This window comes from Squalius cephalus (genome assembly GCF_949319135.1).
Source record: "Squalius cephalus genome assembly, chromosome: 23".
In the NCBI taxonomy this organism is placed as follows: domain Eukaryota; kingdom Metazoa; phylum Chordata; class Actinopteri; order Cypriniformes; family Leuciscidae; genus Squalius; species Squalius cephalus.
Window position 1 is genome coordinate 28,168,826 of NC_137144.1, and position 22,783 is coordinate 28,191,608.

General features: G+C 41.6%; 1 protein-coding gene across 2 annotated transcripts in view; it reads right to left on the reverse strand.

Moving 5' to 3' along the window:
* tmem117 (transmembrane protein 117) overlaps positions 1-22,783 on the reverse strand; it is a 58,244-nt gene that overhangs the window by 23,410 nt on the left and 12,051 nt on the right. For both annotated transcript variants that reach the window (XM_079858952.1, XM_079858953.1), the window contains exon 3: positions 16,159-16,291. In XM_079858952.1, the coding sequence (XP_079715078.1) occupies positions 16,159-16,291 (133 nt within the window). The remainder of the gene's footprint in view (positions 1-16,158; positions 16,292-22,783) is intronic.

The window sequence follows — 22,783 nt, forward strand, 5'->3', positions numbered from 1 at the left end:
CATTCTGAACCGCGTTACGGATAATAACGGCATTATTCTGTAAAGGAGAACTTGTTTTAACGAGCTTTTCCTCATTAGCACCGTTCATCATAGGCATATGCTGAGCAGGGGCGATTCCAGGATTTTATAAATGGGGGGGCACAGGGGGGACCAAGAACCAGTGAGGGGGGGCCCATGGGAAATCAGAAAATTCAACTGGAAAAACTTCCTAAAGTAGAACAGTCTCTTTTTTTCAATTAATGATTATGCAGTCTTTACTTACATACATCATTGTTTATTCTTTCAAGCAGATATATTTATTTGTATGAATTAAATATAATTAATCTTTATTAAAGCTATTATTAAAGAGCAGTGAATGCTCTTCTCTTCTATTTTGTTGTTTGAACAATATTAAGTGTACAGAAGGCATTAGGTTTATTACGCACTGTCACTTTAAGACCGAGTGTGCAGATCCAATTGCACTGCTAATGCACATCCGATATTCTCACAACTGTACGTTCTGTAAAGACATAACCGACTGTGTTTACGTGAATACTCTCAAAAACGGACATGTTGTGTGTATTTGTCCATTCAGACGCGAAAGAGAGCTCAATTCAGTCCTTTGCGCCCAGCTCGCTTAGCTGTCTATGTGCAGGGCTGCACTCTTCGGGTCGCGTGTGTGTGTGTGTTCGCACAGAAAAACATACCGAATAAAGCTCTCTTTCGCGTCGTCACTCTTATTCAGATCTGTCCATATGTCTGCCCTTCTCTTTCTCCCAGACGTTTACATTTTTGAACGATTTGTGAGACATGCAGCATCAAGCACATTCCAACTCGTGTGCCGCTGGGTAGATCAGCACGTTACAATTCAAATGTGCGCATCTACCACAAACGCAAATCAGTTCTGACTGGATCTCTTCCCCAATTGTCCCTCCCTAACATTTTCGTCTATTTTTTATTCGTTGACGAAAATGTCAATACATTTTCGTCATAGTTGTCGTCATTTAAAACTGTTTTTGATATAGTTATCGTCTCGTGTTTGTCTGTGAAAAAATGTCGTTGACGAAAATAATGGCGAACATTTTTCGTCAACGAATTTAACAATATAATATACTGTAATTGAGTGTGTATACCATAAACAGTGACATCGAGGTGTCTCTCTCCTGACTCCTGTTTGAAAAACGCGGACCAGAGATTCTGCTTTGTGAATCGCAAATCAAGCAGTGATTGACAGCGCTCTGATCCAATGGCGTTGGGCATTGTCATGTTGACAGTAAATCTAGCCCAATGATGTTGGGGGGGGCACCAGGGGGGGCCAATCATATTCTAGGGGGGGCCGGTGCCACCCCGTGCCCCCCCTCTAGACACGCCCCTGATGCTGAGTTTATATATATATATATATGTGAGGTTGTTTGGCTGACGATAAAGTTGATCTTTCTCTCTTCTGACTTCTGTTATCAATCCCTCTCTTTTTTTAACTCTTCTTGAAAGTTGTGAAAACACTATAGTGGAGTTTTTCTTTTGCTATTTGAGCAAATGGGAACATGAAAAATATGTTTACAGTGGTCTCTTAGGCCCTGTCCCAAATGGCACACTCTTGTGGACTTCCTCAGAGTCCACATTGTGACGTCATGTAGTGCAGACCTATAGGGCCGTTGGCACGAGTCCACGAGGGCGCATTGAGAGGTATTTTTGGGACAGACTCGATCGTTACGCCGGAAATAACGGTCTGGTTGTTGTTGGACAGGAGAAATCACATTTTTGCGCTCCGTCTTATCTCCATGTCCACTACACAGCCGGCTTTTACAGCTCTATATTTTGATATTGTGCATGCCACCTGGGCATTAGACAATAGATACATCATGCTTATTTAAATGATGTATACAGTTGTACATAATAATACACAATGTTCCATTTGAACTAAGATTACAATTTTAAAGGGACTATGTGTAACTTTTTAGGTATTTTATTATCTAAAATCAATATTTTTATTCATAAATATGCCCTCAATGGTGTACAAATACCTATGCCAATGATCCGACTAATCCTCGTAAACGAAGAATTTATTATCTTTATATACATGGGACGGGTAAGTCCACGGAGGCTTCCATGTAGTTCCGCCATCTTGAAAAACTATAATAGCAGAGAGGGACAAAAAGTACTAGGCCAACGCGTTTCCACAACGCGTTTTCGTTCAGAGCCAGCGTCACGTGACTGAAGCCAGCAGAAGTGGAGGAGCAGAGAGAGGCGCTTGTCACTGCCGCGGCAAGTTTAAAAGGCTGCACTGCACAGTTATACACCGTTCATTCATACATATGCTGAGTCACAGGATAAGGAGTCCTCGTCGTCGAAAAAGTCCAAAATAGACCGTAAAAGGAAACGTGACCGGAGATGACAAAAACAAGGGTTAATGTCGGGATAGCTAATGCAGGAGAAAGCTTTCAAAAGAGACGCTGAAGTTGCCTGCTTTCTTCTCGACAGGTAAGTCAATGTTACGGTCTTAATTACAAGCTTTTTTTTCATTGCTTGGTTGTGTACTTTATTACCGTATATACCCGAATATTAGACGAGGGTTTTGTCCTAAAAATAGGCTGAAAAATGGGGGGTCGTCTTATATTCGCGATATAGACAAAATCACGGGGGGAAAGGGAGAAAGAACAACGGAATTAATATGAAATAGTGACTGAAACGCGACCCATTAAGACAAATGATTTCGCCTATACTTGCATGTAAAATTAGAGAAGCAACATAATATCTGTGTTTAACTGAATTAAAACGCTGCTCCTCTCTGCCATGCGAGACGCAGAGCGAGCAAGCGAGAGAGAGAGAGAGAAAGAGAGAGAGGTGCGTGCGCGAGACACAGAGAGAGAGAGAGAGAGAGAGAGAGAGAGAGGTGCGCGCGCGAGACGCAGAGAGAGAGAGAGAGAGAGAGAGAGAGAGAGAGGTGCGCGCGCGAGACGCAGAGAGAGAGAGAGAGAGAGAGAGAGAGGTGCGCGCGAGACGCAGAGCAAGAGAGAGAGAGAGACACAGAGAGGTGCGTGCGCGAGATGCAGAGCAAGAGAGAGAGAGATAGGCGCGCACGTGCTGGAAGAGAGAGAATGAATTATCACTGCAATTTTCAAATAAAATTATTTTCTGTTAAAACCAGATTTTAAAATCAGATTTCATAGTTAATGTTTTTCACAGTCAGTAATTTTTTTCGTTGTTTCAAGTTTCAGTTTGTTTTAAATAACAAACCTGTTCACCCAAAGAAAAACTCGAAGTGCTATTATAAGTCATCCTGTCATAGCTTTTTGGTACATAAGGGCTACCGTAGATGCAACGCGCATTTGAAAAAGTGAGGCGCTAGAGAGCATTATATGTTTGAATGCAAAATACAATTTCACCACTAGATGGGAGAAATTCCTACACATAGTCCCTTTAACACATAATGAAAATGTGCATGAGTTTCAGATGAATTTACAGGTTTCAATATTCATACTATGTTTATATGACTCAGTAAAGCCCTGACATTCGGTTCTATTTATTTAATGAATCATAATGTGATCGTATTATCCAACGCACTATTATTATGTTTGAGACATCAACCACTGGTCGATGACCATAATGTCTGTATAAACTGTAGGTTACAACTGGTAAAATGTACATCTAGGTCATAAAAAACGTAATATTTTCTTCTCAGCATGTCAACAATTGTCCGTGAGCGAAATCTCCTCCCATCTGTTGTCTGATTGGCCTTTCACAAGGATTCCTGGGTAGTTAAAGTGTGTGGCGCCTGCATCTATGCGGAAGACCACTTCAAAGGTACAAAGGTGGCGCTGCTGAGCACACTTCAGAGAGGTAAAATGCTGAATGGGACGGCCTACGGACTCGTAGACTCAGCGAGCACACGCAATTTGAGTCCACGAAAGTCCACGAAACCGAAAGTCCACATGAAGTGCGCCATTTGGGACAGGGCCTTATCAGGGCCCGTCTGCGGAGAGCCTGCCCACTCCCTATTAAGTCCTGTTGTACTGAATTTTGGTTGTAGTTCCACCAGAGCTCCACTGGGGGCGATCGCCCATGAGCGCAACATGAATGGGAGTCTATGGAGCTAGACGGCTAAATTTGTCTCTTTCACCCGATTGCCGTTGAGAAATCTCAGATTTGATTGTAGGTTTTGCAAGTTCAACATGTGTTATAGGTCGAAAGTTGAATGAACGAGTACTTATGTCCTTTCGATTTCTTACAGGTTGAGTTGTTGTTGCTGAGACGTTGTGCTCTGGTCGTACGATGTGTATGACGTCACTGACATTTTAAAAGACTTTTTAAAGCAAATAAGTGACTCTAAAAAATCTAACACCCAGCAATGTGTAATTTCTTTGCATCTCCTTTCGAATACAACATTCAAATTACTAGACAAACAATGATATCCTGAGAAAAGTGGATTTTGAGGGGTATAGCACCATAGACCTCCATTCATTCTGCACTCGTCCTGTGAGCGCCCTCATGTGGAGCCAGAGTGGAACTGCACTCGTCCTGTGAGCGCCCTCATGTGGAGCCAGAGTGGAACTGCACTCGTCCTGTGAGCGCCCTCATGTGGAGCCAGAGTGGAACTGCACTCGTCCTGTGAGCGCCCTCATGTGGAGCCAGAGTGGAACTGCACTCGTCCTGTGAGCGCCCTCATGTGGAGCCAGAGTAGAACTGCAACCAGTTCAGAAGCCGGAAGTTTACTGAGAGTGGAACTTCTCCCCTTATTAGACATTCTCTGGCCTTATTCACCGCTATAGAAGTTTACACAACTGTGACGACTTCCGCTTCTGATAAACCCGGAAATATATACATATATATTTCTCATTTCAGTTAAAGGTTATTTTATTTTCAACTTCAAGTAAGGATTTTTACTATGAATTAGAACATCAAATTAATTAAAAATTGCATTTTAAATATTAAATTACAAATTCCGACCCTGGTTATAGATAGATCATCCTGTAAACGAGTCAAGAGCGAGTGTTTAACAAGCTCTCATCCTAAGCACGTTCATGGCTCACTAATCTACAACTAATCTGTAAAGCAAACGAACGCTGGACCCGCTGTCATTACTGTCTCATAATGCGTGAGATTGAATCTGTATTCTGTGCGTTCGAGCGCCTGTCCAAATCACCTTCCTCCCGCACACGATAAAGCCGCTGTGATTAGAACGAAGATTTATCGGTGCATTAAGTCAGTTTCACACACCCTGTGGTTGTGGCCCACGGCCAGCCTGGCCTCGAGTCCGCTGGGAGTCGTTCACCAAGGGCATCGAGCTGATCGATCATACGGGAACCGCCCGACGCTCACGGGTGTGTTAGTGTGTGTAACAGAGCAACTAGTTTAGGTTGGGTTTACAGTATTACATGCAGGGGAATGGTGCGATATGGCAGTGGCTGAGTCTCTCTTTCTCTTTCACTCTCTTTCTCTCTCATTAGTGTCTCATGTCTTCATTTATTCATTATGGCTGTAATTTTAATGCAGAACTGCTGGGTAACCTGACAGTCACATCAGCTCAGCAGCACACATGACACACAGTGACAACATTCACAGATATTAAGTCTTTTTTTGGACATGCACCATAGGATTACAATGTTTTTGAACATTTACTATAGTAATGACATGTTTTTATGATCATTTCCTAAGTATGTACCATGTTTTTGGACATGCACCTTAAAATTACCATGTTTTTTGGACATGTACCATTGAAATACATGTTTTTGATATGTCCATGGTACTATTTAAACATTTCCTATGGTAATACCATGTTTTTCGACATGTAACAAATCATTTTTGGACATGCACCATTAAAAATCCATGTTTTTCGAACATTGACTAAGGTATTACCAACTTTTTGACATGTTCCATAGTGGTGATATGTTTTCTGAACATTACCATGTTTTCTGAACATTTACCATTGTAATAGCATGTTTTTTGACATGCACCATAGGATTACAATGTTTTTGAACATTTACTATAGTAATGTCATGTTTTTAGGAACATCTCCTATGTAAATACCATGTTTTTGGATATGCACTTAGTATTACAATGATTTTTGGATATGTACGACTGAAATACCACATTCTTTAAACAATTACCATGATAATACCACGTTTTAGGACATGCACCATAGTATTACCATGTTTTTTGGACATGTACCATTGAAGTGCCATGTTTTTTAAACATTTACCATGATAATACCATCTTTTAAGACATGCACCATGTTTTTTGGACGTGTAACATTGAATGTTTCATTGTATCATGACATGTATCATTAAAATAAAAATGTTTTCTGAACATTTCCCAAGGCAATACATATTTTTGGGCATGCAACATAGTATTACAATGATGTTTGAACATGTACCATTGAAATACCATGTTTTTTAATCATTTACCAAGACAGTACCATGTTTTTGAACATGTATCATGTCATATGAATATGCTATTCATTCAGTTCCACAAACATTTGAACCAGATAATGTTCAACAGCTTGCTCGTACACATGCGGTTTATCCAAACGATTCCCCAGAGTCTCTTCTGGTAATTATAGTTCTACAGCAGCCCAGTTTATGAAATATGAGGCGCACTAGTAAGAAATGAGGTCACGTGTTGTTGATTTGAATGAGACGTTCCTGACGGAAACACCAAGCCCTGATGAGGCGCGTCGGGCTGGGAAGAACATCAGGTGCACAGACCATCGTTCCTGGAAGTCGGAGAGACCCGTGACAGGATTACTGATGTGTGTGTGTGTGTGACGTGCCGGTATTCCAGGGATGAGGAGAGATGCTCCAGCCGTGAGAATTAATATGAATGATGATAATGAGTCGAGTCTCACAGAGAACAAAACGCCCCAGTCATGATTTGACGAATTTAAACTCCAGTCGCTGCTCAAATGTGCGTTTGCCTTTGGTCTATTTTCAGGCCAGCAGACGGTCTGATTCTGTGGAAACTCTCGGAGATGTTTGTGACATTCTCACCGGATACCAAGGCAGGACTGAATTTTAATCAGGCACCGTCTCGGAAGCCACAAATCTGAAAGCCCCTTCAACATTTCTCACATCATCACAGTTTATTCGCTATAGTTTAGAAAATGGTGATAAACATGACAAGAACTCAGTTGATATTTGACTGGTTTTGTCCGTCCTTCTGTTAGACTGTCTCACACATGAATTATGTTGAATATCTGTCATCTGTTAAATTTAACTACACAATTAGATAATACCAGTTTAGCTCAACCAGTGACCAAGCAATGCTTCATTTTGTTCAGTCTGTGTGTAAAAAGAGCATTAGCAATTAAAGAAAAAACACATGATCAGCTCAAAGTGTCTGAAGAATTTTTGGACCCAAATTTTTTATAAATGTCACTGGTAGTCTCTGTATGAAGAATGTTTGGGTATAATATGTCACAGTTTACTTTATTTTGCTCTCCTCACTTACATAAATTAACTATAGTGTCCTGCACTCACTAGTAAAAAAATATCAAAAATGATATGTGTGAAATTATATGTGAAATAATTTAAACGCCGCCCCTTTTTTTAGAATCAACTGCAAGATCACATCTCTGTTTTTGAGAGCCACGCCCACATCTCAACATCCAATCAACAGCCGATAGAACTAAGCCCCGCCCAACTTGGTTTCACTCGGATGTACGTCACAATACAGAGGAAAAGATCAGTCGCTATTTCGATTTCATCGCAACTTTAAACTAGTGTTTTACAATTGATGACAGACGTTGAATGTAATGACAGAATTTTTTTTGCCAAAATTATTCCTTTAACACGGCACATTTTAAATCTAGAATGCTTAAATAAAATCAGAATAGACTATTTATATACTTTTCAGCTGACATTATTAATCCCTCCTATTTTCCAATCACAATCCAGTCAATTCCTCATGAATAAGAATTTATTATCATTGAAAACCCTGTTTTACTCTGTTTCTCTATTGTAAGTCACTTTGGATAAAAAGCATCTTCTAAATGCATTAATGAAACTACGTCACATTACGACAGTCAAACGGTTTGTGAAGTTTCCGTAATGTGCATCTGATTATTGCAGCTTGTCAGATTGACAAGAACAAATGCAAATCAATAAACGTGTGAATGTCAGCGCTGTATTATTTGCTCTCATTTAGACGAGTTTTTTAAAGCTGAACTGCAGCAACCAGAAACACAGAATAAACCAAGCTGATTATAATGAGGAATTAGCAAGTAAATGTTCCCTCTCACACAGACACGGATGTAAATTATGCAGACTTCTGCGGATCTCCCCGAGGGAAAACCTCATTCTGGACTAAAGGCGAGATTTGCCAAAGTTTTATAAGCAACAGCGAGTGTTAGATTGGACAGCTACTAGTGCAGAAACGGGTTGATTTATGGTACCAGCAGCTTGTAAAACAGCACTTAACGTGATGATCATGTTGAGCGGTTAGTCTGGCTGCTGGTCAAACACACACACACACACACACACACACACACACACACACACACACACAAACACACGTTTACTTAGCTATCTAAATGAGGACATTCTCTAGACGTAATGGTTTTTATACTCTATATTCTGTCCCCTTACACTAACCTACTCCTCACTCACACACACACACACTAACCCTACCCCTAAACATACCCATCACACACACACACACTAACCTGACCCCTAAACCTACCCATCACACACAACACACACACACACTAACTCTACCCCTAAACCTACCCATCACACACAGCTTTCTGCATTTTTACATTTTCAAAAAACCTTTAATTACTTTATTTTTATGATTTACAAATGAGGACGTCCCCAAAATATAGTTAAGTAGGCACACACACGCACACACACACACGCGCACACACACGCGCACACACACACACACACACACACACAGGCTACATGTCACTTCCTGATGTACGATTCGGCCTATATGTGCATCTGTTAATCCCACGGGAGTTTCGCAGTTGTCACGGTAACAGTAGAAGCGGCTCGTCTCCAGCTGGGCTGACCTATGAGAGACCGTTGGCCACGCCCCCTTCCTCACAGGCCACGCCCTTGCCCTACATTGTCCAACTGTTTTTCTTCCCCCAAATTGATTCTCTTCCAGTTCTTAAAAAAGTGACCTAGTTTAAAGCATTTTGTTTGCCCATAACACATTCTGTCATCACTTACTCGTCCTAATGTTGAGCCAATGAAATACCACGTTATAGTATTCCCATTTTTTGGACCGTTGAATTACTGCTTTTTTTTTTTTTTACATTTACCATTGAAATGCCATGTTTTTGGACATGTACCATTTGAATTAGCATGTGTTTTGGACATCCCCCATGTTATTACTATGTTTTTGGGCATGTGTCATTGAATTACCATGCTTTGTGAACATTTCCCATGGTAATACCATATTTTTGGACATTCACCATAGCATTACAATGGTTTTTGGATGTGTACCATTGACTTACCATGTTTTTTTATTTATATTTCCCATGTTAATACCATGTTTTTGAACATTCACCATAGTATTAAGATGTTTTTTGGACGTGTACCATTGAATTACCATGTTTTTTTAATTATATTTCCCATGTTAATACCATGTTTTTGAACATTCACCATAGTATTAAGATGTTTTTTGGACGTGTACCATTGAATTACCATGTTTTTTTATTTATATTTCCCATGTTAATACCATGTTTTTGGACATTCACCATAGTATTAAGATGGTTTTTGGATGTGTACCATTGAATTACCATGTTTTTTGAACATTTACTATGGTAATACCATGTTTTTTTTGGACATTTCCCATGTTAATACCATGTTTTTTTTGGACATTTCCCATGTTAATACCATGTTTTTGGACATGTACAACATAATAAATATTTTTGGGCAATCATGTACTATTGAATTACCATATTTCTTTGAACATTTACTATGGTACTACTATGTTTTTTGGAGATACATTTGAAATACAGTACCACTGACATACCAACATGTATCATAGTATTACCATGTGTTTTGACCATGTATCATGGCATATCAATATTTCATTAATTGAAAACCATGTTAAATATTGATTATGTTTTGTTCACCCCAAAATAAAACGCAAATGTTGGAGCAAAATCACATATATTTATCAGTATGAAATAATAATATGTCATGAGTCATTCTGACATATTAATATTCCTCAGATTTACATAGTCTAATAATTGCACATGGAAAGCCGCTACCTCCTTGACGCTCAGTTTTGATTTATCGTAACAATTATCAGAGAGCGCATCTGATTTATTAGGTTTCGTCTGAAACCCAAGCTATTGATTAAAATGAAATGTTCTTCTTCTGGTAAAATAAAACAGATTAGCTCCATCCAGTCCTCAAGGTCAAAGGTCATTCTGGATCCATGAGCCAATGACCTTGCAATACCAGCCTGGAGATGAGATATTCTCAGCGCTCTGATATTGATTATGCGGTGAGGTGTCAGCATCATCACACCTTCAGGACCTCTTCGCCACAAACACAACATTTATCTAGAGACCCCACAGGATTTTCAATTACACTGGACCCGTTACAGCCCAGTTACAGCCTACAAGTGCCAGACGGAAATACAGACACTAATAAACACTGAAAGAATCCACTGAGATTATTTACAGGTGATTTTCTGTGATTGTGCAAGACTTCTGATTCATTAGCTGCCATAGGTTCATAACTAGAAGAATATCTCCACCTTATTCCTGACGATCTTACTGCGTGTTGAATTATGGGTGGCACTTCCGGTTTGGGGAACTTCCATTAAAAAGACTGAAACGAATAATTTCAAATCATAAGGTTGCCCTACAAATTAAGCTGATCCGTCAGTTCGACTGACGATAACGTAACACTTGGTATGTTAACGTGACATGTTATAACAAGAACATCTATGGCAAGAGCTCTTTTCAGTCGTCGCTTTCTTTTCCTCATGATTATTTTCTTTTTTCCCTTTGGAGAGGACAACATATCCTGCACATTTGTGGTCTGTTCTCCCGATTTAATTTACGATATATTCCATTAATAATTCACTGGAATGCACGAAGAATCTCACGGTTTTCTCCTCAAATCCTCACGTCTCTTTCCAAGTTTGTTTTCACAGGTAAATACAATTTATTATCTGTCAAAATGACAGATTTCACTTTGAAACAGTTAATAGTTGTAGATAACAAAAATTTTTGATTAAGGCAACATATGTTACAAAATACATATACATATTTATATATACTACTACACTGATATTTAACCCATCTGTTATCACGTTTTGGGGTTATTCATGGTCTGGGGTTGAAAGGACCTTGTTGATGCTTCTACACTTTTAAATGTCCTTTTAATGTTTGATGGTTGAAGGGTGAGTAGATTAATGTCATCTTATAGTGACACTTTTTAAAATAAAGTATTATTGCGTTCATAGAGCGAGCCTTACACTGATTGTTTACAGCTTAACGGAAGTTACACCCATAATCCGCGCAGTGTCATGGGCCGTAGGAATAAGGTGGATAGTTAATGCATTGATGAATTGGGATGGATTCTTGTTGCAATGCATTGTGGGATTTTCAGCAATGTGGCTGATGTTATTGCACTGGTTTCTATGTCTTTCAAACGGTTGGCGCTGTGACTTCTAATTGGCCGTGAGTAATGCGATCTGCACTCTTAATTAAATAACGCTGCTTAATTAGCACATGATGTATGCCTGTAACTGAGCCTCGATGGTGATGAGTTACAGGGGCTGAACGCTGACTCCGCCCCCTCTCAAGGCCCCGCCCACATCACACAGGATGTAGTCATCATCATCATCATCATCATCTGTGTGTTGGGCTCTAGATGCTGAGAGCAGCTGCAGTAATGATGCAATAAAGGTGGAAATTATGTCATAAAGGACATTATGATTTTTGAGAATTTGCTATGAAATCGTTTGGACTTCCGGACTCTCAACAGCCTTTTTATGACATGAAGAGAGAGAATGTTTTATGTTAATTTCAATCACAACCATATTGGGCGGCCGCCAGTGTGTGTGTGTGTGTGTCTGTGTGTGTGTGTGAACTTGTACAACTATAGCTTGTATGAGCTTTAGAGCATTGGAGTGAGGACAAAGAGAGTAACGTGAGGACATTTTGGCCGGTCCTCACTTTCTGAGAGCCTTTAAAGGCCTGTTTGAGGGTCAAGACTTGGTTTTAGGGATAAGGTTATAATGAGGTTAAGGGTCGGTTTAGGGTCAGGGTTCGGGTTAGGCAGTTAGTTGTGATGGGTAAGGTTACGGTAAGCGGCTAGAGATTGCATTGTCTCAATGAATGTCCTCACAAAGATAGATGTACAAGAATGTGTGTATGTGTGTGTGTGTGTGTGTGTGTGAGAGAGAGAGTGTGAGTGTGAGTGTGAGTGTCTGTGTGTGTGTGTGTGTGTGTGTGTGTGTGTGTGTGAGAAGGGGGAGGAAGCAGAACTGGTTGTTAAGAGTGTTATGTGGGGGTTTGAGCGGGTGTTATTGTGTGTGTGTGTGTGTGTGTGTGTATGTGGAGGGGGGTCACAGAGAATAAAAGAATATCAATGAGAAGCATGAGAGGCAACAGATGCTGAGAGAGACAGACAAAATCTGATTTGATTTCGATTTTCCTTTTGATTTGGGATGAAATATGACATAATTTCCTCATACAAACATAAACACAAGACAAACATATTCTACTGTATGTGTGTGTCTAACAACAGATGAATTAACACGGTAACCAGCTCTAGAGTAAGAGAGTAGTAACTTAGTAAAACAATCAAAAAGTCACTAAGCGATGATCACAATATCTGTAGTAACCGTAGCAGAAACTGAGGTTCCACTTCAGATACTCTGAGGTTAATCTGACGTTTATTCTGAGAGTGAATCAGAGTCACAGTGAGAATATAATGACACGAGCATCAGACCCGTGAGTGAATGAGAGGGTTTGAGCCGCGAGCGCCGGGACTCGCACAGGTCGCCTCTCCTCACAGCTGTAAACAATCATTACTCATGACAGAGCCGAAAACATCAGACACCTGCAGTCAGAGAGATGAGCGAGAGACAGATGGAGGAGAGAGAGCTGCTCGTCTGACTGTACAACAGCGCCACCTATCTATGAGTGGCCGCATCACACCTGTTCTGAGATCAACACACTCAAATACTAAGACAAACACATCAAAACCATCAACCAAACACAATCAAAACCATCAACCAAACACAAAGCAATTAAACACATCAAAACAATCAACCAAACACATCAAAACAATTAAACACATCAAAACAATCAACCAAACACATCAAAACCATCAACCAAACACATCAAAACAATTAAACACATCACAACAATCAACCAAACACATCAAAACCATCAACCAAACACATCAAAACAATCAACCAAACACTTCAAAACCATCAACCAAACACATCAAAACAATTAAACACATCAAAACAATTAACCAAACACATCAAAACAATTAAACACATCAAAACAATCAACCAAACACATCAAAACCATCAACCAAACACATCAAAACAATCAACCAAACACTTCAAAACCATCAACCAAACACATCAAAACCATCAACCAAACACATCAAAACCATCAACCAAACACATCAAAACAATTAAACACATCAAAACAATCAACCAAACACTTCAAAACCATCAACCAAACACATCAAAAACCATCAACCAAACACATCAAAAACCATCAACCAAACACTTCAAAACATCAACCAAACACTTCAAAACAATTAACCAAACACATCAAAACCATCAACCAAACACTTTAAAACCATCAACCAAACACATCAAAAACCATCAACCAAACACATCAAAACCATCAACCAAACACTTCAAAACCATCAACCAAACACTTCAAAACCATCAACCAAACACTTCAAAACCATCAACATCAACCAAACACATCAAAACCATCAACCAAACACATCAAAACCATCAACCAAACACATCAAAACCATCAACCAAACACTTCAAAACCATCAACCAAACACATCAAAACCATCAACCAAACACTTCAAAACCATCAACCAAACACATCAAAACCATCAACCAAACACATCAAAACCATCAACCAAACACTTCAAAACAATTAAACACATCAAAACCATCAACATCAACCAAACACATCAAAACTATCAACCAAACACATCAAAACCATCAACCAAACACATCCAAACCATCAACCAAACACATCAAAACCATCAACATCAACCAAACACATCAAAACCATCAGCCAAACACATCAAAACCATCAACCAAACACATCAAAACCATCAGCCAAACACATCAAAACAATTAAACAAAAAAAAAAAAAAAAACAAAAAAAAACAGCAAAGCAAGTTGTATTCTAGCAACGATTCTGTCTGAGAACTGAGAAGACAGCTCTAGGTTTCTCGCTCAGATATTTTGAGTCTGTTCTGTGAAATCTGACAGATTTAGCGTTCTGCTCATAAACACAGATTATGCAGCTTCGGATGAAATCTTTTATGATCTGGTTAGAAGATATTGCTAATAGTTGCTCTGAGACTTTTTAAAGTCACTGCAACCTCAGCCATTGTTAAACCAGCGACTGAAAGGTCTGAGAATAATGCCCATCTGGTATCTTCATATCTTTGTTCATCAAAGTTTTCGACGACTGAATAAAACAGCAAAGGTTTCTGGCCCTCATGACTGTATCGGATGCTGTCAAACTAGAGTCTGATCAGTCAAACTAGTGTGTGTTCATTCTGATCCTGCTTTTATGCCCAGAAACAATCGGCAGGATTGCCACGCGTTTAACCTTGAGAAGATGTATGGTGGAACGATCACTCAACATTCAATCCCACAGAAAAATGGTGCAGTCGTTCTCCGACCAGTCGTCTGTAATGTGAAAGCATCGGCTGTGTGCAGAGCTGAACATTAGATGGCGAACCAAACCATAAGTGAGGCATCCATCTTGTCGTGTGAAATTGAAGTGATGGCGTGTTCTCAAACGGCCCACGGTTGACTGTACGCACATGTGCTGATCTTCTGTTCCTGCTGATAATGTAAAGCAGACTGAAGACGCTGGTTCCCCGGGTCAGTGCTTAAAAGTGCTTAAAGCTTAATGGACTCATGCACGGCTGGTCAATTCAATTCCTCAGAGAGGATAAAGAACAGAGCCGAGAATAGAGAAACATACTTATTCAGATTTGTGGTGCAACGACGGAAAGGATGTTTTAATTTCGACTCAGTAAGTGCTTTCTGTTGTGTTTCTGCACGCAACAACAATAATACAGAACAATCAGTGTAGTCTAAATCAGGAATGATTCTTTTAGCTGGTTATTCAACTCTATGGTTATTATGTAGCTAGTTCGCTATATTTATTTATTTATTTATTTATTTATTCAAATAAGTATAGCTCTCTCTCTCTCTATATATATATATATACAGTATATATATGTGTACACTCCAGTTATTATGTAGCCTGATTTAAAAAAAAATACATTTCATGAACAGGTTTATTAAATTGAATTGCTCAAAAAGAATCATGAATAGAAAGATTCGAACCCCTCAGTTTGATTCAATTAGTTGTTCTGGATGGTTCACAATATTTATGTATTATTTATGTATGCAGATTGCAGACATATATACAGTATATATATATATATATATATATATATATATATATATATATATATATATATATATATACACACATACACATCAGTAAAATAAGTCACAAATAAAGAAAAAAAATATAGAAAACTAAAATAAATAAATTACAAAACAAATAGATCTATATACTTGTCAAAGCCAATTTTTACTCGCTTTTGGTGCTTCTGTACTTGTGTTTAAAATCTTGAGTGTTCAAAAACACTCACAGATCAGTCTTGAACTCTCAGGTATTATGTAGCCTGATTTACGAACAAACTAATCTGCCAGTTTGTTTAATGGACTCGCCCAAAACGAATCATGAACTAGACTCAAACACACTCAGAGATTTGAACCGCTCAGTTTTTTGTTCGAATCAATCAGCGGTTCTCGACTCGTTTAGTGATTCACAAGTCATCAGTAGTGTCAGTATAGTAATGACTTGTGAATTGAATTAAAGAGCCAGAAATTGTTAAATTCCTGACGTCTGCCAAGAGGAAATGAAGGAATAACTCTTTCAAGAAGTCTGTAAGACGATATATCTCTTACCCCATCTGTCCGCTCATGAGCAGGAGGAGGTTATAGATGTGAGAGAAGATGAAGAGCGAGAGAATCGTGCTGAAAAACATGGTCATCCAAGAGCCGTGATCCTCACGAAACATCTTCAGACGCAGGACACGACCTGAGACACAACAGAGAAGCTACAGTTAACATTTTAAAGCAACGTGAGGGATGCACAAGTTTCCATGTTTGACACATAAACACATCGCACATGAAGAGCATGTGATGCAAGATTATGAGATGTTTCTCATAAGCAGAATTCAGCTTTATTTCAATGTATATATATATATATATATATATATATATATATATATATATATATATATATATATATATATATATATATATATATATATATATATATATATATATAAATTCTAATTAATATACAAATAGTTTTATATACTTGCCGAAGCCAATTTTTACTCACATTTGGTGTAATTTGGTGTTTTCTTTTGTGTAATTTGTAAAAAACCTTCACAAACACTAACAAATCAGTCTTGAACTCCAGTTATTATGTAGCCTGATTTAAAAATAACAAAATTTCATGAACAGGCTTATTTAATTGAATCGCACAAAAAGAATCATGAATAAAAAGATTCAAACGCCTCAGTTTGATTCAATTAGTTGTTCTGGATGGTTCACGATATGCATGTATGTATGTATGTATGTATGTATGTATGTATATATATATACATATGCATGTATACACACACACACACACACACACATAGATATAAATACACAAATCAGTAAATAAGTCACAAATAAAGAAAAATATCATAAACATATTATACACGAAGTGCATGTGATGCAAGATTGTTAGATATTTCTCATAAGCAGAATTCAGCTTTATTTGAATGAACAAAAATGTGTTTAATGGTTTTCATTTTAGTTAATGATAAGCTTGCAGCGCAGGCAGTTTCTGTTCATAACGGCACGACCTTCACTGATCCAGACGCGATAATTACACCTGGAAAGCTCCATACAACTAATCATCTCTTCAACCTGTAATTTCTGCTGATTAAACCGTCTGTCCCTGCGTTGGGCGCCAAGTTCTGCCTAACAGACCGAATAAACCCGATAGATAAAGCTTCTGTAATTTCTTCAACAGCGATTGATTCTCAGAACCCGAGGTTTGGCTTCATGAAGAGGCCGACATCATTACAGTCGCGCTATTCATGACCTGCGAGGAAATTTCTATTATTTTCTTTCACCTGAAGGATCAAATGACAGTCCGGAACATCTTTCTTTGTCTCTGGCGTGCTCTGGCTCTCTCTGAAAGCGTGAGATTGATTCGGATGTCCGTGGATCCGCTCTGAATGTTTAATCGTGCCCTTCAGCGAGACTCTGAACTGTGGCGGAGGTGATTTCAGTGTAAGGTTTCCACGAGTGTCTGTTTAAAGCGATTAAAGAAGACTGAAGTTAAAGACGCTGTCAGTAGCGCTTACACGCACAGAGTCTGATCATTGCACAGCGTCAAGCATTTAAACTACACTTAACAGCTTCAGTTATCAAACCTAATGAGCTGCCTTGCTGTCTACATAGGGGGCATCCTCACTGACGATGGATGGATGGATGGATGGATGGATGGATGGATGGATGGATGGATGGATGGATGGATGGATGGATGGATGGATGGATGGATGGATGGATGGATGGATGGATGGATGGATGGATGGATGGATGGATGGATGGATGGATGGATGGATGGATGGATGGATGGATGGATGGATGGATGGATGGATGGATGGATGGATGGATGGATGGATACAGTGATGGATGGATGGATGGATGGATGGATGGATACAGTGATGGATGGATGGATGGATGGATACAGTGATGGATGGATGGATGGATGGATACAGTGATGGATGGATGGATGGATGGAAAGTTAGAATAAGATTATCCATAAGCATGTTACAACACTAATGACTCAACGCTCTAATACACATACAAACACACAAATAATAAATGTTCAGTAATAAAATAAGTATATTTGCAATTAACGTTTCACTAAACCATGACATTAGATTTGTATTGTGTCGTGTTTTATTTCACTGAACTCAACCGGACTCTTCTTTGTGAAAGCATTGAAACAAATTCCTTTTTGTTTTTCTAGTAGAAGTTTTGTGAAAGTTACGGTACATTTCATAACACAATAAACCGGATGAGATCAAGGACATTATGATTCAGCAGCTCGTAAACATTCAGAACTGGGGATTTTCACATCTGTGTTCCTGTAACGTCTCACTCACAGAGACGGCGCTTGTGTTTCAGAGGCTTCAGTCACTCAGAGATCCAGCAAAGATTCAGTTCGTTCACAGTTATCAGGGAACATCAAGAAAACTATTCTCAGAGTGAATTATTTATTCCGCTAAGCTTTCTTAAAGTTGCATCACGTCTCGGCCAGACAGAAAAATCTCATTTAGAGTCGATAGAAAAAAAATTGTTCTGTGCTCTCTCTCTCTCAATTGAAAATTGCATTGAATGTTTTTCTCTCTCTGTGTGTGTGTGTGTGTGTGTGTGTGTGTGTGTGTGTGTGTCAAGTCAAGTCACACTTATATATATATATATATATATATCGCTTTTAACAATACAGATTGTTTCAAATCAGCTTTACAGAGATAACAGGAAAATAATGCAACAAAGTTTGTTTCCCGAAGAAAATAGCGTCACAATCCAGCTCAAGTAAGTTCAGTGATGTTTTATTTCTGTTGTAAAAAAGTTATTAATTTAGTTAATTTATAAATATAGCCGCTCTGGAAAAAACGTGATGTCATCATCCAGCTCAGTTCAGTTCTCATATAATGGTGTCAATGCAGGCAGATTATTGTTGAATTTTAAATTAAATGTTAAATTTAATGTCCCCAAATAAGCAAGCCAAAAGCCAATGGAAACAGAGGTGAAAATGGCCACAGTGGCAAGGAACCAAAACTCCATCAGTGACAGAATGGAGAGAAAAAACCTTGTGAGAAACCAGGCTCAGTCACTCAGTTCTCCTCTGGCCAATGAACGAACAGTGTATGATTATGATTCAGGCAGCATTACAGGTCAGAAGTCAGATTGGATTGGAACAATCAGAGTATTAACCAGTTCCATCTGGTTGAGGATCGGATCATGACGCCGGTATGGAGACGAGTTTGTTGAGGATCAGTGCCGATGGCTATCGTGTTGATGAGGCCTTCACAGGGGAGAGTCTAGTAGACACAGTCTCTGCTGACACTTCAGAGATGCGTTGTGGTCGTGTCTAAGCGCAGGTCCTCCATCTGATCTGGATACGGCCTGGATCCGGCTGACTACATCATGCGTTGTGGTCGTGTCTAGGCACAGGTCCTCCATCTGATCTGGATACGGCCCGGATCCGGCTGACTACATCATGCGTTGTGGTCGTGTCTAGGCACAGGTCCTCCATCTGATCTGGATACGGCCCGGATCCGGCTAACTATATCATGCGTGTCTAGGCGTTGTGGTCGTGTCTAGGCGCAGGACCTCCATCTGATCTGGATATGGCCCGGATCCAGCTGACTACATCATGTGTTGTGGTCGTGTCTAGGCGCAGGACCTCCATCTGGTCTGGATACGGCCTGGATCCGGCTGACTACATCATGCGTTGTGGTTGTGTCTAGGCGCAGGTCCTCCATCTGATCTGGATACGGCCCGGATCCGGCTGACTACATCATGCGCTGTGGTCGTGTCTAGGCGCAGGTCCTCCATCTGATCTGGATACGGCCCGGATCCGGCTGGATTACATCATGTGTTATGGTCGTGTCTAGGCGCAGGTCCTCCATCTAAACTGAATACGGCCCGGATCCGGCTGACTGCATCATTCGTTGTGGTCGTGTCTAGGCGCAGGACCTCCATCTGATCTGGATATGGCCCGGATCCAGCTGACTACATCATGTGTTGTGGTCGTGTCTAGGCGCAGGACCTCCATCTGGTCTGGATACGGCCTGGATCCGGCTGACTACATCATGCGTTGTGGTTGTGTCTAGGCGCAGGTCCTCCATCTGATCTGGATACGGCCCGGATCCGGCTGGATTACATCATGTGTTGTGGTCGTGTCTAGGCGCAGGTCCTCCATCTGATCTGGATACGGCCCGGATCCGGCTGACTGCATCATTCGTTGTGGTCGTGTCTAGGCGCAGGACCTCCATCTGATCTGGATATGGCCCGAATCCAGCTGACTACATCATGTGTTGTGGTCGTGTCTAGGCGCAGGACCTCCATCTGGTCTGGATACGGCCTGGATCCGGCTGACTACATCATGCGTTGTGGTTGTGTCTAGGTGCAGGACCTCCATCTGATCTGGATATGGCCCGGATCCAGCTGACTACATCATGTGTTGTGGTCGTGTCTAGGCGCAGGTCCTCCATCTGATCTGGATACGGCCCGGATCTGGCTGACTACATCATGCGCTGTGGTCGTGTCTAGGCACAGGTCCTCCATCTGATCTGGATACAGCCCGGATCCGGCTGGATTACATCATGCGTTGTGGTCGTGTCTAGGCACAGGTTCTCCATCTAAACTGAATACGGCCCGGATCCGGCTGACTGGATCATTCGTTGTGGTCGTGTCTAGGCGCAGGACCTCCATCTGATCTGGATATGGCCCGGATCCGGCTGACTACATCATGCGTTGTGGTCGTGTCTAGGTGCAGGTCCTCCATCTGATCTGGATACAGCCTGGATCCGGCTGGATTACATCATGCGTTGTGGTCGTGTCTAGGCACAGGCTCTCCATCTAAACTGAATACGGCCCGGATCCGGCTGACTGCATCATGCGTTGTGGTCGTGTCTAGGCGCAGGTCCTCCATCTGATCTGGATACAGCCCGGATCCGGCTGGATTACATCATGCGTTGTGGTCGTGTCTAGGCACAGGCTCTCCATCTAAACTGAATACGGCCCGGATCCGGCTGACTGCATCATTCATTGTGGTCGTGTCTAGGCGCAGGTCCTCCATCTGATCTGGATACGGCCCGGATCCGGCTGGATTACATCATGCGTTGTGGTCGTGTCTAGGCACAGGTCCTCCATCTGATCTGGATACGGCCCGGATCCGGCTGGATTACATCACACGTTGTGGTCGTGTCTAGGCGCAGGACCTCCATCCGATCTGGATACGGCCCGGATCCTGCTGACTACATCATGCGTTGTGGTCGTGTCTAGGCGCAGGACCTCCATCTGATCTGGATACGGCCCGGATCCGGCTGGATTACATCACACGTTGTGGTCGTGTCTAGGCACAGGTTCTCCATCTAAACTGAATACGGCCCGGATCCTGCTGACTACATCATGCGTTGTGGTCGTGTCTAGGCGCAGGACCTCCATCTGATCTGGATACGGCCCGGATCCGGCTGGATTACATCATGCGTTGTGGTCGTGTCTAGGCACAGGTCCTCCATCTGATCTGGATACGGCCCGGATCCAGCTGGATTACATCACACGTTGTGGTCGTGTCTAGGCGCAGGACCTCCATCTGATCTGGATACGGCCCGGATCCAGCTGGATTACATCACACGTTGTGGTCGTGTCTAGGCGCAGGACCTCCATCTGATCTGGATACGGCCCGGATCCGGCTGGATTACATCATGCGTTGTGGTCGTGTCTAGGCACAGGTCCTCCATCTGATCTGGATACGGCCCGGATCCGGCTGGATTACATCATGCGTTGTGGTCGTGTCTAGGCACAGGTCCTCCATCTGATCTGGATACGGCCCGGATCCAGCTGGATTACATCACACGTTGTGGTCGTGTCTAGGCGCAGGACCTCCATCTGATCTGGATACGGCCCGGATCCGGCTGGATTACATCACGCGTTGTGGTCGTGTCTAGGCGCAGGACCTCCATCTGATCTGGATACGGCCCGGATCCGGCTGGATTACATCATGCGTTGTGGTCGTGTCTAGGCACAGGTCCTCCATCTGATCTGGATACGGCCCGGATCCAGCTGGATTACATCACACGTTGTGGTCGTGTCTAGGCGCAGGACCTCCATCTGATCTGGATACGGCCCGGATCCGGCTGGATTACATCATGCTTTGTGGTCGTGTCTAGGCGCAGGTCCTCCATCTGATCTGGATACGGCCCGGATCCGGCTGGATTACATCATGCGTTGTGGTCGTGTCTAGGCACAGGTCCTCCATCTGATCTGGATACGGCCCGGATCCGGCTGGATTACATCATGCGTTGTGGTCGTGTCTAGGCACAGGTCCTCCATCTGATCTGGATACGGCCCGGATCCGGCTGGATTACATCATGCGTTGTGGTCGTGTCTAGGCACAGGTCCTCCATCTGATCTGGATACGGCCCGGATCCGGCTGGATTACATCACACGTTGTGGTCGTGTCTAGGCACAGGTCCTCCATCTGATCTGGATACGGCCCGGATCCGGCTGGATTACATCATGCGTTGTGGTCGTGTCTAGGCACAGGTCCTCCATCTGATCTGGATACGGCCCGGATCCGGCTGGATTACATCATGCGTTGTGGTCGTGTCTAGGCACAGGTCCTCCATCTGATCTGGATACGGCCCGGATCCGGCTGGATTACATCATGCGTTGTGGTCGTGTCTAGGCACAGGTCCTCCATCTGATCTGGATACGGCCCGGATCC